Source organism: Lepisma saccharinum, chromosome 14 (assembly GCF_977018435.1).
Source record: "Lepisma saccharinum chromosome 14, izLepSacc3.1, whole genome shotgun sequence".
NCBI classification, from domain to species: Eukaryota; Metazoa; Arthropoda; class Insecta; order Zygentoma; family Lepismatidae; genus Lepisma; species Lepisma saccharinum.
The window spans coordinates 61,677,430-61,698,633 of NC_139242.1; the positions used below are offsets into that span (position 1 = coordinate 61,677,430).

Sequence of the window (21,204 nt, forward strand, 5' to 3'; positions counted from 1 at the left end):
GGTTTACACTATCCAGGAACATACTGCCAGCCTTCAGTTAGCGATTTTTGTACTCTATATTTTCTGTGACATTATTTCCTTTCCTGTTTGTAGGTGTATCAGTTACATCCTCTGCTCTCTGATTACTGCAGCATTGAGTATGTTGATAGCACACCTGAGATGGGAAATGAAACGGACGTAACTCTTCCATATGTTGATAATATGACGGAGATTATGTTAATAGATGGGACAACGACAACAGTGAGGTAAGTATTGCAACTTGAACATTTTAATTGGCATTGTGTAAAATTCCAGATTTGTATATAAACTAACTTGTACAAGTAAATGATGCTATGCAAATTATAATATAGATACTGAACCATAGCAAGTACAGCTAAGAATGCATCCAATATTGATATATAGGGGGTGTCTACTAGTCAAGAAAAAGTCAATAAATCAACATGTAGGTCAAGAAGGTCAAGAAATTATGCTTGTGGTCAATAATTTTTGCAATTTTTTATAGTATGTTAAATTGTTATATACACGTACTGGGATTTTATAAAATTGAATATTTGGAAATATAAAATTGTATTGAGGTGTGGTTAAGATTTGTTCACTTTGCTTCTTAAGAATTACATTGAAGTTTTGTAAAAATATGAAATAAAGTGGTGGCCATTTCCCATCCAGGATGAAGTCTGAAGCGCAAGTCTAAATCTCTTGTTAAAGTAGACACCCTGTATATAAGATCTCCTTCCATGTATGAGTATATTGTAGCAAAATTGGGAGTTATTTTTCTGTATTGGTTTCTTATCAGTTGCCTGATGGAGACTTCTGCTAATGATGATGAAATGTTGAAGATTCTAAGGTGTAATTATAACGTTGACTATTGTCAATATCTAGACCAGCGGTGGTCAACCTATGGCACATATGCCACTAGTGGCATGCTCACTTTGTAAGTGGTATGTGCAAAGTTGAAAATATATAATTTAATAATGTATTAAGAATGGGTAAAATATTTTGATAATCAAATTATATTACATGTAAGAAATTTGACATTCAGCCGACGTTTAATTTTCAGGCAAGGGGGAAGATGGCCCTCTGTTGTCCCCCCTTTCTGGGTGATCATGGCTGCTCTGCAAACAATATGACCTCCCTCCCTCATTAGTTTCTTGAGGAGCATTGCTCCCACTGTTGCTAGTTATTTCAGATAGCCCATAAAAAAGCCTCACTTTCAAACTCTCTATGTATATACAATCATATCATTTGTGGATATGGTGTGTGTGTTGGGTGGGTGGGGGGGGGGGACATTCCAGACACTCTACATAAAAAGTGGTACATGATATATTGCAGGTTGGCCATACCTAGTTTAGAGCTTTGCTCACATAAACATATGCTTGCATTTAGCAAATACGAACAATGCCTTTTTCCTTTCAGCTTCAGTGGTGACAATTCTTCTTCCTCTGTGAGACGAGGAAGACCAATTTTGCGATCACAGCCCAACACTGCTCTGCTATGCACCATTTTGGCTCTGGGCACATTTTTCATTGCTTACTACCTAAGGCAGTTTAGAAATAGCAAGTTCCTAGGCAGAAATGTAAGTGCTCTAATACTCTTCCAGTGTCAAATATATTCTTCAACTAATTATAATAAATACTTCAACAAGTTGTTAGTTCATTGACAGACATGATTTTTTGGTTGATAATTATCATTTATGCAGTTTTGTCATGAACTTTTATTATGTGAATTCCAGTAACAACAATGTTGGATCAAAAAATATTCTCAATTTACTGATAAGTCAATATTCAACATTAGGTTTGAGACAAATTAGCAAACTAATGTAATGCAAAGGAATGTTGTGGGGGTGATACTGCTAAGCTGAGATAAAAATGTAATTTGCTGCCATCTGAATGAAATACTTGAAATTAACCATATTCTTCATATGGCTGTTATAATCCAATGAAGGACCAAATTGAGCCTACACCAAAAAAAAAAAAATATTTTGAAGAATCGCTGGTAGTGACAGTCCCACTTAGCACCCATACTTGGGTAGAGCATGAAAATTATTTCTTTGACATGAAAAAAAAAGTTGGAAGTCCATTTTATGCACAAATAGGCTAATTGGGACTGAAGTTTGATAAATTAGTATGGAACCAAGGGACTGGTTTCTGATGATTAAGTCTAGGTTAATTTTTTGAGTGTCTTATGTAACCGTACAAATATTATTACCTCAGTAGTTTTAGCTAGAGAAAAACCAAGGAAAACAGGATGAAATTTTGTGTGCAATTAGCTTGGGCAGGGAGACGGGTCAGGGTGGTGGGGAGTTACAGCTCCATGAAAATAAAACTAATTATTCAGGGTAATAAAAAATTACTAGAAAGACAATAGGGTATTCACTTTTCTTAACAGTATAAATATTAATTAAACCATTCAGGTTTAAGAATGCTAGAGAAAGGGGAGGCTTATGTATACTTATGTATATGCTCTCATTTTGCCATGTTTTCCTGCCTTGACTTTTTTTTATTGTTATTATTAATATTGGGCCTTTCATCCGCACTAATCAGTTTTAGAAAGGATAACAGGCTATGCCCTGTACATTGCACCTTGCCTTGGAGACATATAAGGGTGTGATGTAGGACTCCACCAAGCATGTATCCAGAAATATATTTAGGGTGGTCTGAACAAAGTTTCTCATAAATAATTATGATAATAATATAAATATTTAAATTAAAATAATTATAATAATAATATAAATATTTAAATTAAAATAATTAAGTTGTTATTAATATTAAAATGTGTAAATTTATTAGTATTGCATTTTTATTATTACATGAATATGTAAAAAGATGGTATAAGAATAGAGATATAACAGCACATATGTTGTTATCTAGCTTATGTGCACTTAAGATGTGTATACAAACATATAAATTAATGTCGGATAGATAAGGAATTGAAAATCTATTGAATAATAAAAAAGCATGTTAGATCTAGTCAAGTTACTGATTAATACTGTATGGATATTATTGTAAGTAGTTGTGTGCATAAATCTCCTTTAGTATTGTCCTTCAAAGCAGTACGATCCCAATACAATAATCCTTCCTTTCCAAGTTCAGAGAAAATGAATAACCATTGATTATTGTACAAATGCTAAACAAATATATTTTCATTATTTTATTTTAGTACTTGGTGAGTCTTTCAAGAGGGGGGGGTGGGGTATGGACTCTTTTGGAACCTCCCCTTGGACTCCACGTATTCTTAACCCTTTCAAGGTGGAGCCTCCAGATGACAAAAGTAACCGAAGGATGGTTGATGAATATTTCGGCAAACACATATCTTCATAATAAATGTTCAATAAACAAGAAACCGAATTTAAATAATAATAATAATAATAAAAAAAAAGATTGAATCTTTTTGGCTTTAATCTCCAAGCATCCATGTCACATCTGCCATCATCGCCAGGTAAACTCTGATGTCATTGTCGTGTCGCCAGGCAGATTGTTAAAAGACGCAACAAAAGCCCATGTGTTTTTCAAGGCTTTATAAGTTAAAGGGCTCAGTCTTTCAAGTTCTAAACAAGCGTCATTTCTAGGCAGTAAATTTAGCTCTGGAAGGAATAAAGGGATTAGAGCTTTGTTTGTCCTGGGTTTTCCACTTAGCAACAGGTGGGGAAGTGGGAGGGGGAGGATAAGGGGGAGGAAGCCTTTCTGTATAGCATTATTCGAGAGTGCTTTTTGCGGCATCTGTGCCGCACAGGTGGCTACGGTCTTCAGGGAAGGGGAGAGGCGTGGGTGAAATGTAATATGCACTTGCAGGCAAGGAGTTTGGCTGAACAAATCATTCTCTCGTTATTGGGCTATGAACGTGAGTGCTTCTGAAACCTTGTCGTGAGAAGAAAGGGTCTTTTGCGATGGCATCTCTTTGGCCAGGAGAAATTCGTGACTTGTTGTAGGAGGGGTTTGACATGGGGGATGAAACAGAAGTTGAAGATATACAGGGTGTGCCAGAAGATGATCAAGAAGAACCAGAAGAGTAAGGGGGGAAGATGAAGAAGAATTAGAGGAGAATGAAGATAGTGATGATGCAAGTGCAGTGCAGTGGGAAGAAGTGAAGAGGGGGATAGACATCGGTGGGGGGTGGGGGACATGGGCGTTCGGAAGGGGGGGCATGGCCCCTCCCTGGAAAATGAAAGTCAACCAAAAATTATGTATTTCACACATATAATTTCATTTTAGCCACAATAATATGTGTTAATTATTGCATGAACACCATAAATTCAAATTTAAGCAATGTTTTTTTAGGGAACAATACTATTTTTGGGGAAAATGTGCCCCCCCTGAAAAAAATACCTTCCTTGCCTCTCACTGGAAAAAATCCTGTGGATGTCCATGGTGGGAAAGGGGGGGGGGGGCAAATGTTCAAATGTTCTTCCTTTCTCTGGACAGCCAGGTGTAAGAGTTTGTGCCCTTGCAAACAATGCTACTCCTTTTCAAGCTTTTAGTTCGGATCGATGGGCAAATTTCTGATGGAGTTTCCGGTCAGTTGTGATAAACATTCTCCTTGATCTTGAGTTTCCTTTTTTTTTTTTTTAAAAAAAAAAAATACTATTTGTATTATCGTTTTGATACTATGTATTCGCCATTACATAACTTGGGGCAATCAGCGACAAGTGGTGGTTTGCCCAGATCGATGAGTGCTACCGGATGGGAGCTAGCCAAAGTTTAAAAAAAAGAGAAGAAAAAATTCCTCTTGTCTGTTGCTCCCAAACATGGGTACACATCGACATGTTTAGCTTACCGAATGAAAGCCTTGAGCCCTCATTGGCATTTATCGTGTTATTACAACTTTTTTAAAAAAAAACATTTTCCAACATGTTACATTTTGCATAAAACGAGCCCCGTCCTTGGGGGATTTCCATGCACGACGAATATTTCGTCATCCACCTCGAAAGAGTTAATCTCTGCCATAATGAAAGTGATTGATCAGCACCATGCTCTGGTTGCCTACTCCCATGCTTCCCATTAAGTAGACTCAGCCCCACACCTGCATTATGTAGGATGTTGTCAAAACATTCCCATCCAAGATCACCTTCCCTGGGAAATGAAACCAGGTTCAGACACCTTACCGATTGAACCACAGGAAATAATTTTCTTCCTTGAGTTACGGTATGTTAGAAATGCGATGATTTTGGAAGACTATACAGTTACGTTAACCTATTATGCAGGCTTAATTTATAGACCTACAGAAAATGTAAAGTGCCATGAGTTAGTGAAAGCAAGCTTGCCTGGTTGTGATATCTTTCCTCTGCCACCCTTGCTGGTAAACATTTATCTGGTTACCAGTAAGGTTTTTTTTTTAGTTTCTTTTTGTCCACTTATGTACATGTACGGATAGGCTAATAGGGACTGGACCTACAGTTTAAAGTGGAATCCAAACCATTATGTGCCTCCACTGAGTATCAAACCCAGGACCCTTTCATTACAAGACAACTAAGAGTTACCAGTAAGGTAATAGTTTGTGTGAACTATTTAATACTTTTTGAGACAACAGTATTGATATGAAGACAAGAAGGGGTAAGCAAACTTTAATAACCTATGGAAATGTTATTCATCAAACTGAAATTTTGTATCCTTGCAGGTCCGTCGAGCATTGGGTGATTTTGGAGTGCCAATAGCAATAATATTTATGGTGGGATTGGACATCCTTCTTCCTGACACATACACGGAGAAACTGCGGGTGCCGGAAGGAATAACACCATCGAATGAAACTATCAGAGGGTGGGTGATACCCCCTGGAGGGATGCAGCAGGCAATTGAGATATGGGTAGCATTTGCTGCAGGTGTTCCAGCTCTACTAATTTATATTCTTCTTTTTATGGAGACTCATATTTGTGAGTAAGTAGTATTTAGTGTTATACTTACCATGGTAAGAATGAAAACTTTTTTATGCATATATTATCTGAGTGTGGTGGTCATTTTGCTGGATATCGGATTCATAATGTGTGACAGGTTCATATAAACTTGAATGTGTGTATGTAGTTTCCATCACTTTAATATTCACATTCATATCATTTACTTCCAATACTGATGCTTGAACATCATAACACATTAAACTAGTTCTTCATGTTATAATAAGTCTTCCGTAACAACTGTACCATACCAATCTGAATTCTCCTTAAAATGTCCATATGTTCAGTGAAAAGATGAGAGCTTGTTCTCGACTGTTTATTGATGAATCACGAGCACTACAAATTACAAAACAATTTGCAAAAATTGCAATGCACACAGGAGGTGCTTCTTAAGTTTACTCCAAGCAACTTCAGATCTGTAGAGCACTGGCTTGACTGCCACAACATGCAAGTGTACCAGTAGCGTACGCAGGATTTCATCAAGGGGGGTGTTATTTCGAAAACTTTCTACAAATTCACATTACCATTGTTTTATTATACTTTAATAATAATAAAATAATAATAATAATAAATTAATTAATAATTCTTATAACTAATTAATTAGTTAAATTACTACTATAATTACTACTAATGCAGCTGCTCTTTATGAAAGAAATAGAACAAAATTACATTTCTTTTGTTTCTTTGTTACAAAATAATTGTCTAGTCAACGGTTATTTGTATATGATAAGTGAGACATTTTAAGTGTGAAGAAAATCCATAAAAACAAGCAAATATATTAAATTTATTGAAATAATCGAAATATGAAACTCATTCAAGGAGCCGCGCTGGTCTAGTCTGACAACTTCGTGGGATATCCGGGTTCGATTCCCGACATTGGTTGGAATTTATCCAGCCTTGTCTCCGCACCCAGCCTCATAGCAATGGGTACCTGAGAGCAACCCTGGGGGATGAAGGCTGCCGGAGAATGGTGCTGATCACATCACCTGCAAAAATAGTTCGAGATCGAGTATCTTTGGGGCCCACCACACCACTACGTGTGCCTTCATGGCACGGTGCTATATGCACGGGGGAATCTACATTACCTTTACGTATGGAACTCGCCCAGGATGATGATGAAGCACGAGAATACATGTTGCTAAATTCCATTGAGTATGTTTTCATTGAAAAGTAAGTTTATAGACATTCCAACACATTTATCACTTCTAGGTGATTCACAAAGCACTTCTTCAACATTATTTAATGATGTGGATGTAGACTCAGCATCACTTGAGATGTGAAAGTGGATGTGAAATCATTACCGGGAAGAATGTTTGCAATAAGGTCGGCACACTGCGATGAAGCAAGGAATTTTCAGAATTCTCGCGAGAGTCACTGCGCGACTTTTTGCAAAAAAAAATTGCAAAATTGAACTTTGCGGCCGCTTAGATTGTGTTTGGAATGTTGTGTTTTTCTTCATGCTGCATGGGAATAATAATTCAAATTATTATTATTATTATTATTATTATTATTATTATTACTGTCTTAGATCTTTGACTGCGATAAATTAGCCATTTTTAATTTTTTTCTACAATTTCCATAAAATTTCAAAAGCTCAAGGGGGGGTTTAAACCCGGTAACCCCCCCCCCCCTTGCGTACGCCACTGAAGTGTGCTGTGCATTCAATGCGCTGTATGTTCGATATGACATTTCATAATAAAGATATACACATGATTATCATATAGACATGATGATACAGATTAATAGATATTGTATCAGTACTATCTGATATACTTTCTAATAATATTATTAATTTCATATTTCCAGAAATAGGTTGTGTTCTTCACGTACATGTTTGTAAAATATACCCTTGTTTTGTAAAATTAAATTTATATGCATTTGATGGTTTATATTTTAAGGCAAAACCTATTGCAGTCACCTTCAGCAGGTGAATGAACCATTCATGGTCCTAATGAAGCATTAGTAATTCATATTGGATCAGTGAAATATCAGTTACTGGTGTCTGTATATTTTATATTTGTATTTTATCAGTATCAGTTAAAATTTCATTTTTGTCCATCCCTAACAAGAATATTTTCAAATAGCAGTTGTTTGATCATGAAATGTCAGTTTTGCCACACAATTAAATGAAATCTCACATAATGTGTAATTTCACTTTGACTTTGTGAAGATGCCTGTGTGCATGCATCTTCATGGGAAACTCTCACTACAGAGAAATAAGTCAGCATTAGTGATTAACCATATTGTGTCAATGTGGATTTCAAAAGCATTTTCCATCAATGATTCCACTGGTTGAAATATTAAATACCACAAAATATAATAGGTTTTTTATTTTCAATGTGATTATATTTTATTTTGTATATAATCTGATATTTATTAGCTTTGTTTGTAAACATAATACCTTCTTGTACACAGGGGTGCCCACAGGGGGCGATTATGTCTCAGGTTGTGCCATCGAGATTTGGGGGGGGGGGGGTTCCTTCTAATAATATAAATTCAACATTTATACGAGGGCGGATTGAAAAGTTCGTGGCCTGAGTAGGAAGGAAGCTTTTAATTTTAAGTTTCATACATTAGTTGCATAGCTATATCCTTTGGTAGTCACCGTGTAAAATTTCATTTCATTTCATTGCTCTATTGTTTCAGGCGAGGACTTTTAGTGGGCAGAAGTGACGGAAATTTGTGACATGGAGAAAATAGAGCATCGCGCTGTCATTAAGTACCTGCATAAAAAGGGTTAAACACCACAGCAAATTCATACGGACATGGTAGAGACGCTTGGAGACTCCGCGCCCTCGTATTCCATGGTGAAAAAGTGGGTGGCTGAATTTAAGCGTGGAAGAAACAGCATTGAAGATGACCCCCGCAGTGGCAGGCCTGCAACGTCGACCACAACAGAAAATGTCAATAAAATTTGTGACCTGATTTTGAGTGACCGCAGAATCAAAATCCGCGAGATAGCTGAGACTGTGGGCATTTCCTATGAGCGAGCACAAAACATTATCGTGAACGATTTAGGGTTTTCTAAGGTGTCTGCGAGATGGGTACCCAAGTTGCTTTCAGTTGAACACAAACGCACTCGACTCACCCTTTCCCGTGATTGTTTGGAACTGTTTGAAAGTGATCCGGAGGAGTTTATTGGCAGATTTGTGACTATGGACGAGACATGGGTGCACCATCATACACCGGAATCAAAACAACAATCAAAGCAATGGAAACGACAAGGATCTCCTACCCCAAAGAAAGCCAAACAGGTTTTGTCGGCAAACAAGGTTATGGCATCAATATTCTGGGATGCTAGGGGCGTTATCTTAATCAATTTCTTGGAAAAAGGAAAGACTATCAATTCTGAATACTACTGCACCCTGCTGCGACGTTTACGCGAGGAAATTAAAATTAAGAGGCCAGGAATGCTGCGAAGAAAGGTGTTGTTTCACCAGGATAATGCGCGCGTTCACACGTCCCTTGCATCCATGGCAGAAATTCATTCCTGTGGGTTCGAACTGTTGCCGCACCCATCCTATTCGCCTGATCTGCCCCCCTCGGACTTTCACCTGTTTGGAAACCTGAAAAAGTTTTTGGGGGGTCAGCGATTTTCTTCGGATGAAGAGGTGAAAAGTGATGGACTGGGGTATTTTGCAGACCTTGAGGAATCAATTTTTAAAAGTGGTATAGCAGCGTTACCGGAGAGGTGGCGTAAATGTATCTCCCTCGAGGAGGATTACGTGGAAAAATAAAACATAACTTATCCAAATATCTTCTCATTTTCTAGGTCAGGCCACGAACTTTTCAATCCACCCTCGTATATTTTCCCAAAATATATATGTAAAAATTTTGCACCTTCAATGCACCATATTTAATCCATTAGATGAAGAAAATAAAGTGTTAAAGGGTATTATTAAAGGAAGGGATATCCAACTCTTACATATTAGGCCCTAATTGACATGTGGGTTCGGGGGGGGGGGGGAGGGGGGGCAGTATCCAACTCTAGGTCATTGATTACGACGGTTCTTTTAGTTATAGGGGGATTGAGCATTAAATTGATGGGGGTATCCAATTCTTATGTATTACTATTGCCTTAGACTGTTGCGGAAATTCTGGTGTGGAGACTGAGAATTAATTTTTTGGAGGAGACAATATCCACTCTTCAATATCAACAGTAAGTCTTATATTGGTGTGGGAGTTTTAGTGGTAGAATTGAGTATTAAATTTAAAGGGGGAAGATATATATGGCTCTTGGTAAAGTGTCAAGAGATTTCTCTAGTGGAGAGAGAGTTCGAACAATAAATTTTGGAGTCTGAATTTAGCAATATGGTATCCACACGTTTTTGACCCCGAATGTGCCAAAAGAGAAGATGGAAAATACTAAATATCTCTGGATCCTAATGACCCCGGCTCATTAAATTAATATTCTTGAATGCCTGCAAAGAAATGGACGTAAACATTTTCTTGCTAGCTTCGATCTTAGTGATGTGGTGCGAGAATGCGTGTTCAGGTGACTGTGAAGTTTTATACTATAGCTGCATTACAAGACAAGCGATAATCTTGATATTCATTAATAACATTACTTCTTTAAAATATAATGCACAAATCTGACCACTGAGCTACTGAGGAGAATTTATCTGTACAGATGCCCACCTCTTCTCTGCCACTGTTGAACTTCCAAGTGGCATGTATAATATATTATTATAATATTGAATATTGTTGTTCTGCTGTTTATAAATAATTTAAATCAAAACTTTTCCAAATGTAACTCCCTGGAACTGCATTGTTGCTGGCTAACAAGCTCCTGAAACTACAGTAATCTTCTGCAAAGTTTCCGTTCTGTGTCCATTCCATCAGTGTTTGTCCATTCATCAATTTCATCTAATCACCATTCCATTCCCTTTGTTGGAATCCGCCAATAGTCCTAGAAAAATGACATTTATAAAAAAGAAATACCACATTGGAAGCTACATCTTGATGTGTATTACATTAAAGTTGTTAAAGATTATGTTAAGTGTGCATAATATCTGAATCTACATGCAATTGTTTGTAAAGTTGTTTTACGAGATTGTGTGTTCGGCCATCTTGGAAATAGTCTTGTAAGTTGAGTATTAAATCGTTGTTATTTTGTATCCTCGTGCTAATCTTTATATCATGAAGTACCTAGGTGTGTGCATCAATTAACCTGCGTACATACACGACAGACTATCAGGATTGTTTGTGTGTATTTATGAAATACATAGCGTTTTCCTGTGCAATTGAATAATGTTACATCCCACATATGCAAAATTCCTAATTTTTAGACTAAGGAAGTCCAGTTGAATACTTGGATCAAGAAATAGTTTTTCCTTGCATTGGAAAGTTCCATTTTGTAAGCCTTTAAGAATATATTTTTGGCCATTAAAAACAAGTACAGTAGAGCGTCGATTATCCGAACGTCGGTCAACCGAACGACCGCTTAACCGAACTGTGTACTCGCTCGCACCTGTTACTCTCCCACCCTACCGTCCATCATCCCCCTCACTCCCAAACCAAGTTTCCCACAGTAGTCACCGCACTGAGCCACCGCTGGCGGAACATTGCTTCTAATGGGGCCTTCATAAGGCGCTGCTGACCGGCCAAGCCGCCAGTCGCTGTGTTTCAACAATCGGCACACTTCTGTCGGTGTATGTATTGTTCATGCAAAATGCGTATGTAATATGTACATATTTTTGTTTAATAAACTGTACCACATACTATATATTCCTACTAAAGTTGCCTTTGTACGTTACTTTGTAATACTTAAAGAGATGCCTGTTTTTATGAATAAATTTACTGTACAGTACTTCTTTTTGGCAAATAAACATGTACAGTTCGATTATCCGAACAAACCAGTTTTCCGAACACCCATGTCCCCCAATTACTTCGGATAATCGACACTCTACTGTACGTAATTTTTGGCCATTAATATCAAGTATGTAATGTTGCATTGTTTACATACCATATAAATTCCAAACTTTCTTTTCAAGGCTCATAATTGACAAGAAGGAGAGGAAGCTGAAGAAAGGTTCTGGATTCCATTTAGATATCGTTCTGGTGTGTTTGTTAAACACTGCTTGTGGAATGCTGGGTGCTCCGTGGATTTGTGCAGCCACCGTGCGATCTGTTGCCCACGTGTCAGCAGTAACAGTCATGTCACGAACTCATGCTCCAGGAGATAAGCCACACATCATCGAAGTTAAAGGTTGGTACATTTCTTCTTAAAACATTTAAGAAACTGGAAATGTAACAGGGTATGGAATGCTGAAGTAGGAAAGGAGGAGGTAAAAAATGTTGATCGTACACATATAGTGACAACAGTAACCATAATAGTGTTTTTTTTTTAATGGATGGGACATTTTAATTTTTATTATTCATTGTTTGTATAACAGGTAACATTTAACAAACTTCTAGTTTTGTGTCATCAGATCCAGTGGAGTTGCAAGGAGAAACTTTATTGTGGATTATATATCCAATGAAGAGGGATGAGAATTTAGAACAGAGCTGTACTTTAGTGACTGAACTTAACTTTTTAATTACACAGAATTTTGATACATTTTATGTGGGTCTTTCTGAAGAGCTATTTGTGCTAGGTATGTAACAAAGCTGCTTTCCGATATTTGAATATGGGCCAAAAGTGGAATATCTGAACTGGTATTGGAATCTGTAAAAATCCTTTTTATACCAATTCCAGTGTACAGTTTTTATTCATGTAATTTTTACAATTTTGAACTTGAAAATTGTAACACCTCCCTGCAAGATAATTTTTGTTTCCTGATAACTACTAATGTTCATTAGTCAAAACCTCGAGTGAGTCTGCAAAGGTCACATAATCACAAAGTATATTCAAAATTTTTTCCTTATAAATCACTTCATTCATATTTGTTTAAAAAAAATCATCCATTTATTCCAGATTCCTCTGTCTTCGAATTTTGTAGAATTGTAGTTGAAGAGTGTTTGCACATTAATACAACAACTTGAAATTATTTCCTTGCAGAGCAACGACTTAGTGCATTCCTAGTGAGTGTGCTTGTTGGAGTTTCCGTGCTCATGGCACCACTTCTGAGGCTTGTGCCAATTGCTGTTCTGTTTGGAGTCTTCCTGTACATGGGGGTTTCTTCCATGAATGGCATCCAGTTCTTTGAGAGGTTTGCACTGTTTTTCATGCCAGGGAAACATCATCCACAAGTGGCATATGTTAGGAGGGTAAGTACATCCATGTCTGAAAAAACAAAGCATTCCTTTGTCCATTACTACGAGCTCTAAATCATATTTTATCTCCTTTAGAGCAAAGTAGCATTTGTTCATGCATGTCTGTACATAAATCCAAATTGCAGAACCCATAACTTCCTCCACATATAAACCTCCAAGTCAGCACTGTTCCTGATGGTGTAGTGGTAATGTCATCATCTCATAATCAAGGAGCCCTGGGTTCAATTCCTGGTGGGGCACATTGAACAATAGTTCAGATCCCACTTTAAACTATAGGTCCAGTCCCGATAAATCTATGTGCGCATAAAGTGGACTTAAAACAACAAATCAACCAAGTCAGTGCCTGAAGTGGAAAATGTTACCTGGGGAAAGTTTGGTAGAGGCTTGGGGTTAGCTGTGGACAGGGGAGGGTGTGCTGCTATGGTTTAACATGATGAAAATTAAACAGCTATGGGATTGCTTTTCGAACATTTTGCTAGCTTGAAGATACCATCCCCCTGCATCCTCCCTTCACTTTGAATACTGCTCCAAGTTCAGTTTCTTTGGGAAATATAAATCTGAAATTATGCTGAAATTTCAACATTAAGATCAAATTCAGATTACACTAATGTAAGTTAATTTGTATTGAAATTGTGGTCTGTATTTTACTGTAAAAATTGTATTGACTAACATGATCCAATTACTTCAAAACTCTAAAATAGAAAAAATGGCACATGCAATAAAACAAGATGGCTACTGCTCATAAAGAAAATAAATATTAGAACTTGCAACAGGTTTATTTCAAACTTCCAACATGTCTGGGCAATAACACACAGAAAATTGAGATTTTTTTTCTAGAAAATAGTCAAACAACCACTCCTTACATACAGTAACCCTTAGTACAAGTTTAAGATGCAAATGAGTGTGTCTATGACAAAGGTGTTGTGTGTCAAATCTATGACTATCCAATATGTCACCCGAAAATTTCTTAGTAACTTGGAGATGGTTGACCAGCACCAGTTTAGTTTGAATCGGTAATAATACTGGACCATTTCTGGTACTAGAGCAGTGAAGTCAGTTGATAGGGATGAAATTATTTAGTGGATGCACCCAGGAGGGAGGTGTTGGTGACAATGCAATAGGTGGGGTGCGTTAATGCAACTTTTACTAGACACAGGGAGAAAGGTTGATTATTGTAATTACAAATTATTTATAAATATGTGAAATGGGAAAGTCCAATGTTTCCAAACTGTCCTGATAGTTATTCTTATGGTTGTTACATCCTGTCGTGTTTACAGGAAAGAAAGATAGGCGATGTTTCTGGCTGTGGGTTGGAAGACATACTGCCCCAGACACTGGCAGTGTGCAGCTTTGGTTGCCTAGGTGGCAGCACCTTACACAACACCCCCCTTGCATATGCTACATAAATCTTACATCTCACTACAAAAGATTTTAAACAAAGTTTCTGACTTAATTCCAATTTAAGAATAGCAATCTTCTAACAAAAACATGAAAATTGTACATTTAACTACTTTATCCATAACCCATACCCATTAAATAACAAATCAAGAACAAATAATATTTTAACATACATAATCCTTCATCCATCCTGGAGGGTTTCTTTCCCTTCAAGGATGCATATACACTAATCTCTCAGCTGCTTTTAAGTTATTATCCTTATTATTTCGACCTGGTGTAGTTGGAGTTACTCTGGGCTGAGCCCTTTCAGGAAATGCAATATCATCCCTCTCCAATTTTTGATCCAATACCTGAGGAGCAGGGATGAGGTGCTATCTGTTTCGACGATAAGTGCCTGTATCGTTTGTATTAAGTATGATCTAGGATATTTTGATTTAGTTTTAACTGTACCATATTGCTATAAATCTTTGACCCATCTGTAGGTCTCTTAAATGTCTAACTCTGTCTCTTCTGTTGTAATTCAGCTTGTTTGTTCTTTAAACCCTTATTCTTGTACAATATTTGTCTACGATTCAACACTTTAGGTAGTAGTTTTACAGGTAACATCGGGAAATGAGATCTTAATTTCCGGTTCAGAAATAATTCTGCAGGAGAATAACGTTTGTGTGGTGAGCAGATGATAGAATTCCGCTTCTCCATCAACAGTCAAATTGTGGAGGGGAAGTCCAGCTGTACATACTGCTGTTGCCAACTTTTTTTTGGGGGGGGGGGGAGCAAGGGTTGTCCAAATTATGGATCGCATACCTTTTCTATTATCCAACCAGTCTCAGTTGTAGTTAAATCCAGCCTTGACTTTGCAGGTAAATGAATTTCTGACACCTGTGTGTGCAAGTAAACATAAATTATATTTTGGATATTTTCGCCTCACTTTTGCTCCTCTAGGTTAATTGTGACCATGAGGATGCATGGGGAATTCATGAATTAATAGAAGCAAGAAACATTGTCGTGACCAACTACAATAAGATTCGAACCTAGGGCATTACTCTGCGATGGAAGCTTTCAAGAAAAACAAAGGGGGCATTCAGTGGTATGAATACATAATATTGCATTGTAGTTCGTTCTTCCCCTCGTGTGATACCTTTACGTGATAATAGAACCCAGGATCCTTGAATGGGACTAATCTATGGTCTATGATGCCTTCATAAGTACTTCCTTCAAAGAAATAGTATCCCCATTTTAGGTGGGATTTAGCTCTTTTCTGCCAATGTGATAACACTGGCCTGTTCTGGCAGGCCTGAATGGTAACAGGGCCCCTTACCAGGCATATGAATAAACCCGTAGCACACTTTGCCCCAAAGTTTTCCCCTGCTTTTCCCTTGCATTGGCACCCCCTCCTCTTGATACTTCTTCAGGGTAGCAGAAATGGCCTCCTCCTTCGCTTCTGTCGGCTGCAGAAAAAATGTCCTCTGTAATATCTACTGAATGGCAACACTGTTGGTTAACGCAATGGTTCCCAAAGTGTGCACCATGGTGCCCAGGAGCACCATGGCTGGCTTACAGGGGCACCACAAAATATTACAACATTTTCACTGAAATGACACTTACTTGTTAGTCTACCCATTATTTTAGAATCGGACCATTACATCAATCCAAATATGTGCTTATTTAGTACTCTTTATATGTAAAAATATTTCTGAATTTGAAATATGTGGTTATTTTTTAACTTAAGGCAAGCAAGCTAACAGTGTGTTGCAAGCACAGGGGTGCCATGGAAAAAATCTTGAAACACTAAAAACTAAAAAGAAATTTTTTAACAAATCTTCAAAATATATATCTTGAACCAGTGATACTTTCATTCTAAAATGAGGAAATTTTAAACAAAAATCTATAATCTTGCTGTAAAAGAAGATATTAACACTAAAAAGTAAACTAACTAATTGCGAACCTCTGGATTAACGTATTTAACAATATTGTTATTTTATTGAAATATCTTTTTTAATTCTTCACATTTTACTGTTAACCTGTTGTAACACCGGTTACATGCCTCTGGAGAGGCAAGCATGCACTGGTCACACTCTTCCATGAGATGAGATGATATGGGATTCTGATTTACATACTGGTAGAGTATTTTGACAGGTATTGTAAATGTAATACAAAAGATAAAGAAGATTACAACAACACTGATAATGAAAAGTCTTGAGGATAAACCAAGCAAGTTTGTAAACCTTAGCTACACTATGTATTTGTATGAACCTTACTAGGACACTGATATTTGAAAAATTCCATCGTTAAGGTTAGGAAATACACTCATCCTATCAATTCCTAATGTTAGTAAAGCGAATCAGGAGTGAAAGGTATGAGGAAACATGCCATGCTTGTTGGACCTATGACTGTAAAGAGTAAGGTATCAAATTTAGGATTTGAAGTAAACTGCAGCATTTTAAAGATGATACAAAATGTATGAAAAATTGCTCATCTCTGTATTACATATCATAATAAATGCGCTACACACACAGTATTTATGCATATGTGCTTTGTCTACAGGTGCAAACGATGAAGATGCATCTTTTTACATTCATCCAGCTGCTTTGTCTGATAGTGCTGTGGGTTGTGAAATCCACTCCAGCAGCCTTGGCTTTCCCTTTCTTTCTCATTCTCATGGTTCCTGTCAGAGCTCAATTGCGATTCTTCTTCTCTCCACCGGAACTGAGAGCAGTAAGTATTGTTTAAATCATATTTTATACTAATGAAATATATATTTGTTTTTTAAAAAATGCCTGTAACAGTTAAGTAGACAAAATTGATTTTTTTATTTGTTTTATTAACGTGAGTGTACTGGCTAGAGTAATGCATCAAGGCCTTTTTGCTCGATCGTCTAATAGTTCACACGGATGACGCTAGATGGCTTATGGAATGGATACTTCCTTCGCTCGAGCGAATAACGCTCAAACATGCAAACTATCGGTATACGCTCGAAGCCCAGTAGTTCACCTGTAACCGTAATTTTTCTGTAGTAGTGGACCTTCAAATATGGACCGTAATTTTTCTGTAGTAGTGGACCTTCAAATTTGGACCGTAATTTTTCTGTAGTAGTGGACCTTCAAATTTGGACCGTAATTTTTCTGTAGTAGTGGACCTTCAAATATGGACCGTAATCATCATCTCCATGTTAAAATGTAATTTATCTATCTTACCAATACATAGCAATATATGAAAATGAATGGATGATTATGGGCAGAAACTACCAGGATGAATTTTTACACACATATTTGTACAATTATTGTCCCATTGAAGTGATATTTGACATTCTATATATTCGAGCATATCACACTCAAGCATAGGAGATTCGATCAAGTATTTTCAAGCAAAAGTGGTTCATGCAGTACTCTAGTACTGACAATAACAATTGCCAACAACTTCATACTTTATACTTTGCAGTGACAATTTCAGTGAAAAATGCAGGCTCAACCAGGACTCGCAGGTCTCTTGCATGCTACTGAGCCAGCCCTGGTTTCACTAAGTTTTCATTCGTGCTGTTTTGCCTGTGTGGAATTATCTATTGCTGCCACTGCAATGGGATCTCTTGCCTTTGAACACTCGTGACATTGACGGTGCTTATTTTATCCCAGTGTAAAGATGTAAATTACCTTACTGTTTGGCATGCATAGGACATGTACTAAGTTTCAAACTTAACAGATCCCATTGCAGCAATGACAGACACAACTCCACAGGTAAAACGGCATGAGCAAGAAAATTGGGCATATACAGGTTATTATTATTATTAATCTACAATGAGAGCATTTCTTTTACTCCTTAAATACTCCTTATATCATTATGTTATGGAGTTATTACAGAATGAATTCATTAAATGCGTTTTATTTTAGTTGGATAGTGAAGAAGCAGATGTGGAAGATCCAGAAGATGAACCTGATTTCTATGTGCAAGCTCCTCTGCCAGGATAAACAAGCTTCACTGTCCAGTTTTTATTTTGTGATCAATGTTCAGAAAACATTACTTAATTTCACCAGTGATATTCTTTGCTGTAAAATGCAGAAATGTATATTTTTCTACTTAGTAACATTGAGACTGAGAAATATGGTGCTTATTCAGTGGTGGTTTATATTTTCCTCAGATCATTCTTAAGAATTTTGATATACTTGTGTATCAAATCATTAAACTAACATGTCATGGTAATGCTTAATGAATTCAAACATGATTCATAAAAACCATATATTTTGAAACAACTAAGTATTTTTGTAGTAATATTGCCAAAAATAGCATGTAGTAGTGTTAAAAGCTCTTAGAAGTCTTAAGTTATTACTAGTGTTGAAAAGTATTTTTGTCCTTCATGTACACATACAGCTGTAGAAACATTTGTAAGTAATTTTTATATTTAAATATTTTTATTTCAGTATTAATAACTGTATAGAAACCAGTGTTTTAGAAAGAAAATATTTAGATTTCGTAGACTGGTATGAAGAGCTAAGCTCTGTTTCATTACCAAAAGTGCTAAGTAATTATTTCCATTAAGTTTTATTTTTGGCTTAGCAGTAACCTAAGCTAGAGAGGGTAATTTTTTTAGTTGTTTTTGTTCATTTTGCTGTAGATTATCATGTATTTAATAATTCTTAAAGTTTTTGTTAAATATTATCATATAAACCAGAATGCCTTTCAACCCATCGGTATATTGAGTTATTTTTTACTTTATGCTGGAATATGAAGCAATGTATTCTAAAAACTGCTTGCAATACATTACTTTTTATTGCCCTGAATGTGCCTTAGTAATATTTTTGTTCAATGACACCCCCCTCCATAATATGCACTGAGAAAGTATTATTCAATTCCTAGTTATTGTTAAGAAGTGAACAAAAGATTAAAGCTATTGCTTTATCTATTTATATACAAATATAGTTTTCATGAGTTCATGTTGTTGATAAAACACAATTCATTACAACACAAAAAATGCTTGTCTTACTTTTCTGACCTAATCTAGCTGTATCTTCTCTGTAGCCTTCTTTTATATTCAACAATGCTGTTAACATTTGATATATATATTTTTTAAAAAAATAGAGTATTTTAAATAAAGTATGATTAAATTTATACATTGTTACACATTGGATATAAGTTGTACTACTGTAATCATAGACAATTATTACAAGGTAAAAAATCGAAAAACACCTTGAAATTATCTACTTAATGCACTGCATAAATTTAAATATTATAAAATAGCATTGTGATTGTATTGGCTGGTTAACATAAACTTTACATTATAATCTTTCATATTTGTTCATCTGTTTTATAAAAGTATTTTTATTCCATATGTGCCATTTTAGAATGTTCTTTTTTTAATATTAACTTGAATATGATCATAGTTTTTTTTGTAGGGCAATACTAATAGCTTTTGTAATAAACTACTGTTACAAAATATTTTACAACAAATTTAAATTCCAGAAAAAGTAAGCTAATTAGTTATTTTGTTAAAAGGTGTTTTTGAAATGTCTATTTTACCTTATTTGTTTAGTTAATCTTTCTTTGCAATTACAATCCAGTGAATGTTGAATGAGCAATTAGCAAATGTGATGAGAAAACTTTTTAATATCTGCTGTGCAGCATGAAAATAAAACTAAAGTTAGCTTCACATGTTCATTGCAATTGAGTGAATAAATATTACAAAGAACTGTTAACGTTATACAATTTGAAGCAAAGTTTTAAACAAGTGTTGAAATAACATGGTTGGTTTTTCCAGTTGAATTATATATAAAAGCATGTGCAGAAGTACTTATTTATTTGAAGGAAAATGAATCAAATAAACATTTACATGTTCTTTGTATTCCAAATTTACATATAAGTGTGTCAAGCTGCTCATCTCAGATACAAGTCAATGTAGGTTAATATTTTTTTTTTTTTGGAAAAGTTGATGTACTCTCAAAATATACATGGAAATGCAAATGTACTTTATTTAGGATAATACACGTTGCAGTATTGTTAGGTATAAGTTATGCATTGTTGGGAGAATCCGTCCAGTCTATTGAAGTATAAATGTTCATTGTTAAGGAGTTTTCAGTGTTGTGATGGAGTTTTTTTATATATATAACAAGCTTTTATACAATTGGCAGTGAAGATAATAGCAGGCAAACTGTTCACCACCATATCTATTCTGGTTTTGTTCTAGTGTAGAATCCACTCTACATGTTTTTAAGGAACTAAATTTTACTTAACCCAGAGCACAATTTGCCTATTATTATCTGTGCAAATCGGATGTACTTTATGTGTAAATAGAAGTGTATAAAATGTTACAAAGGTTTACTGACAATAGTAATGTTAATGTATTGAGAAGTATTATGTTATTGCAGTGTAGAAATGGTTTCTTTAGCTCTGTAGTTGCTTGCATATAGAAATAAAAAGAAATGGAACGAAGTTTTCCATATGAAGATTTATATGAAAGGGAGTATTTTTCATATATTTTTAAAGAAATTAATTACAACTAAAGGAGGACTGGATTGAAACACACTCATTGTACCACCTTCATCAAAAATTAGTCTAAAAGCATAAATTTTCTGGCTATTGTAGTTCATGATATATGAATGGGACTTAAAAATCTATCAGGGTGATCTATACAATGGAAGTTGTTTGTAGGTCACCAACTGTATTCTTCATTACCATGGACTGTTTAAAATCTGTATGTTTTGAATAAAGAGCTTTAAAAGTAA

The 21,204-nt window shown here is 35.9% G+C and overlaps 1 protein-coding gene across 4 annotated transcripts in view; it reads left to right on the forward strand.

The window, feature by feature from the left end:
- Positions 1-21,204, forward strand: part of Ae2 (anion exchange protein Ae2) — a 201,188-nt gene extending 179,984 nt beyond the window's left edge. For all 4 annotated transcript variants that reach the window (XM_083135766.1, XM_083135764.1, XM_083135767.1 and 1 more), the window contains 7 exons: positions 94-245; positions 1,414-1,573; positions 5,611-5,867; positions 11,875-12,089; positions 12,882-13,090; positions 17,039-17,209; positions 18,379-21,204. In XM_083135766.1, coding sequence (XP_082991892.1) covers positions 94-245; positions 1,414-1,573; positions 5,611-5,867; positions 11,875-12,089; positions 12,882-13,090; positions 17,039-17,209; positions 18,379-18,456 — 1,242 coding nt within the window. In that variant the 3' untranslated portion in view covers positions 18,457-21,204. The remainder of the gene's footprint in view (positions 1-93; positions 246-1,413; positions 1,574-5,610; positions 5,868-11,874; positions 12,090-12,881; positions 13,091-17,038; positions 17,210-18,378) is intronic.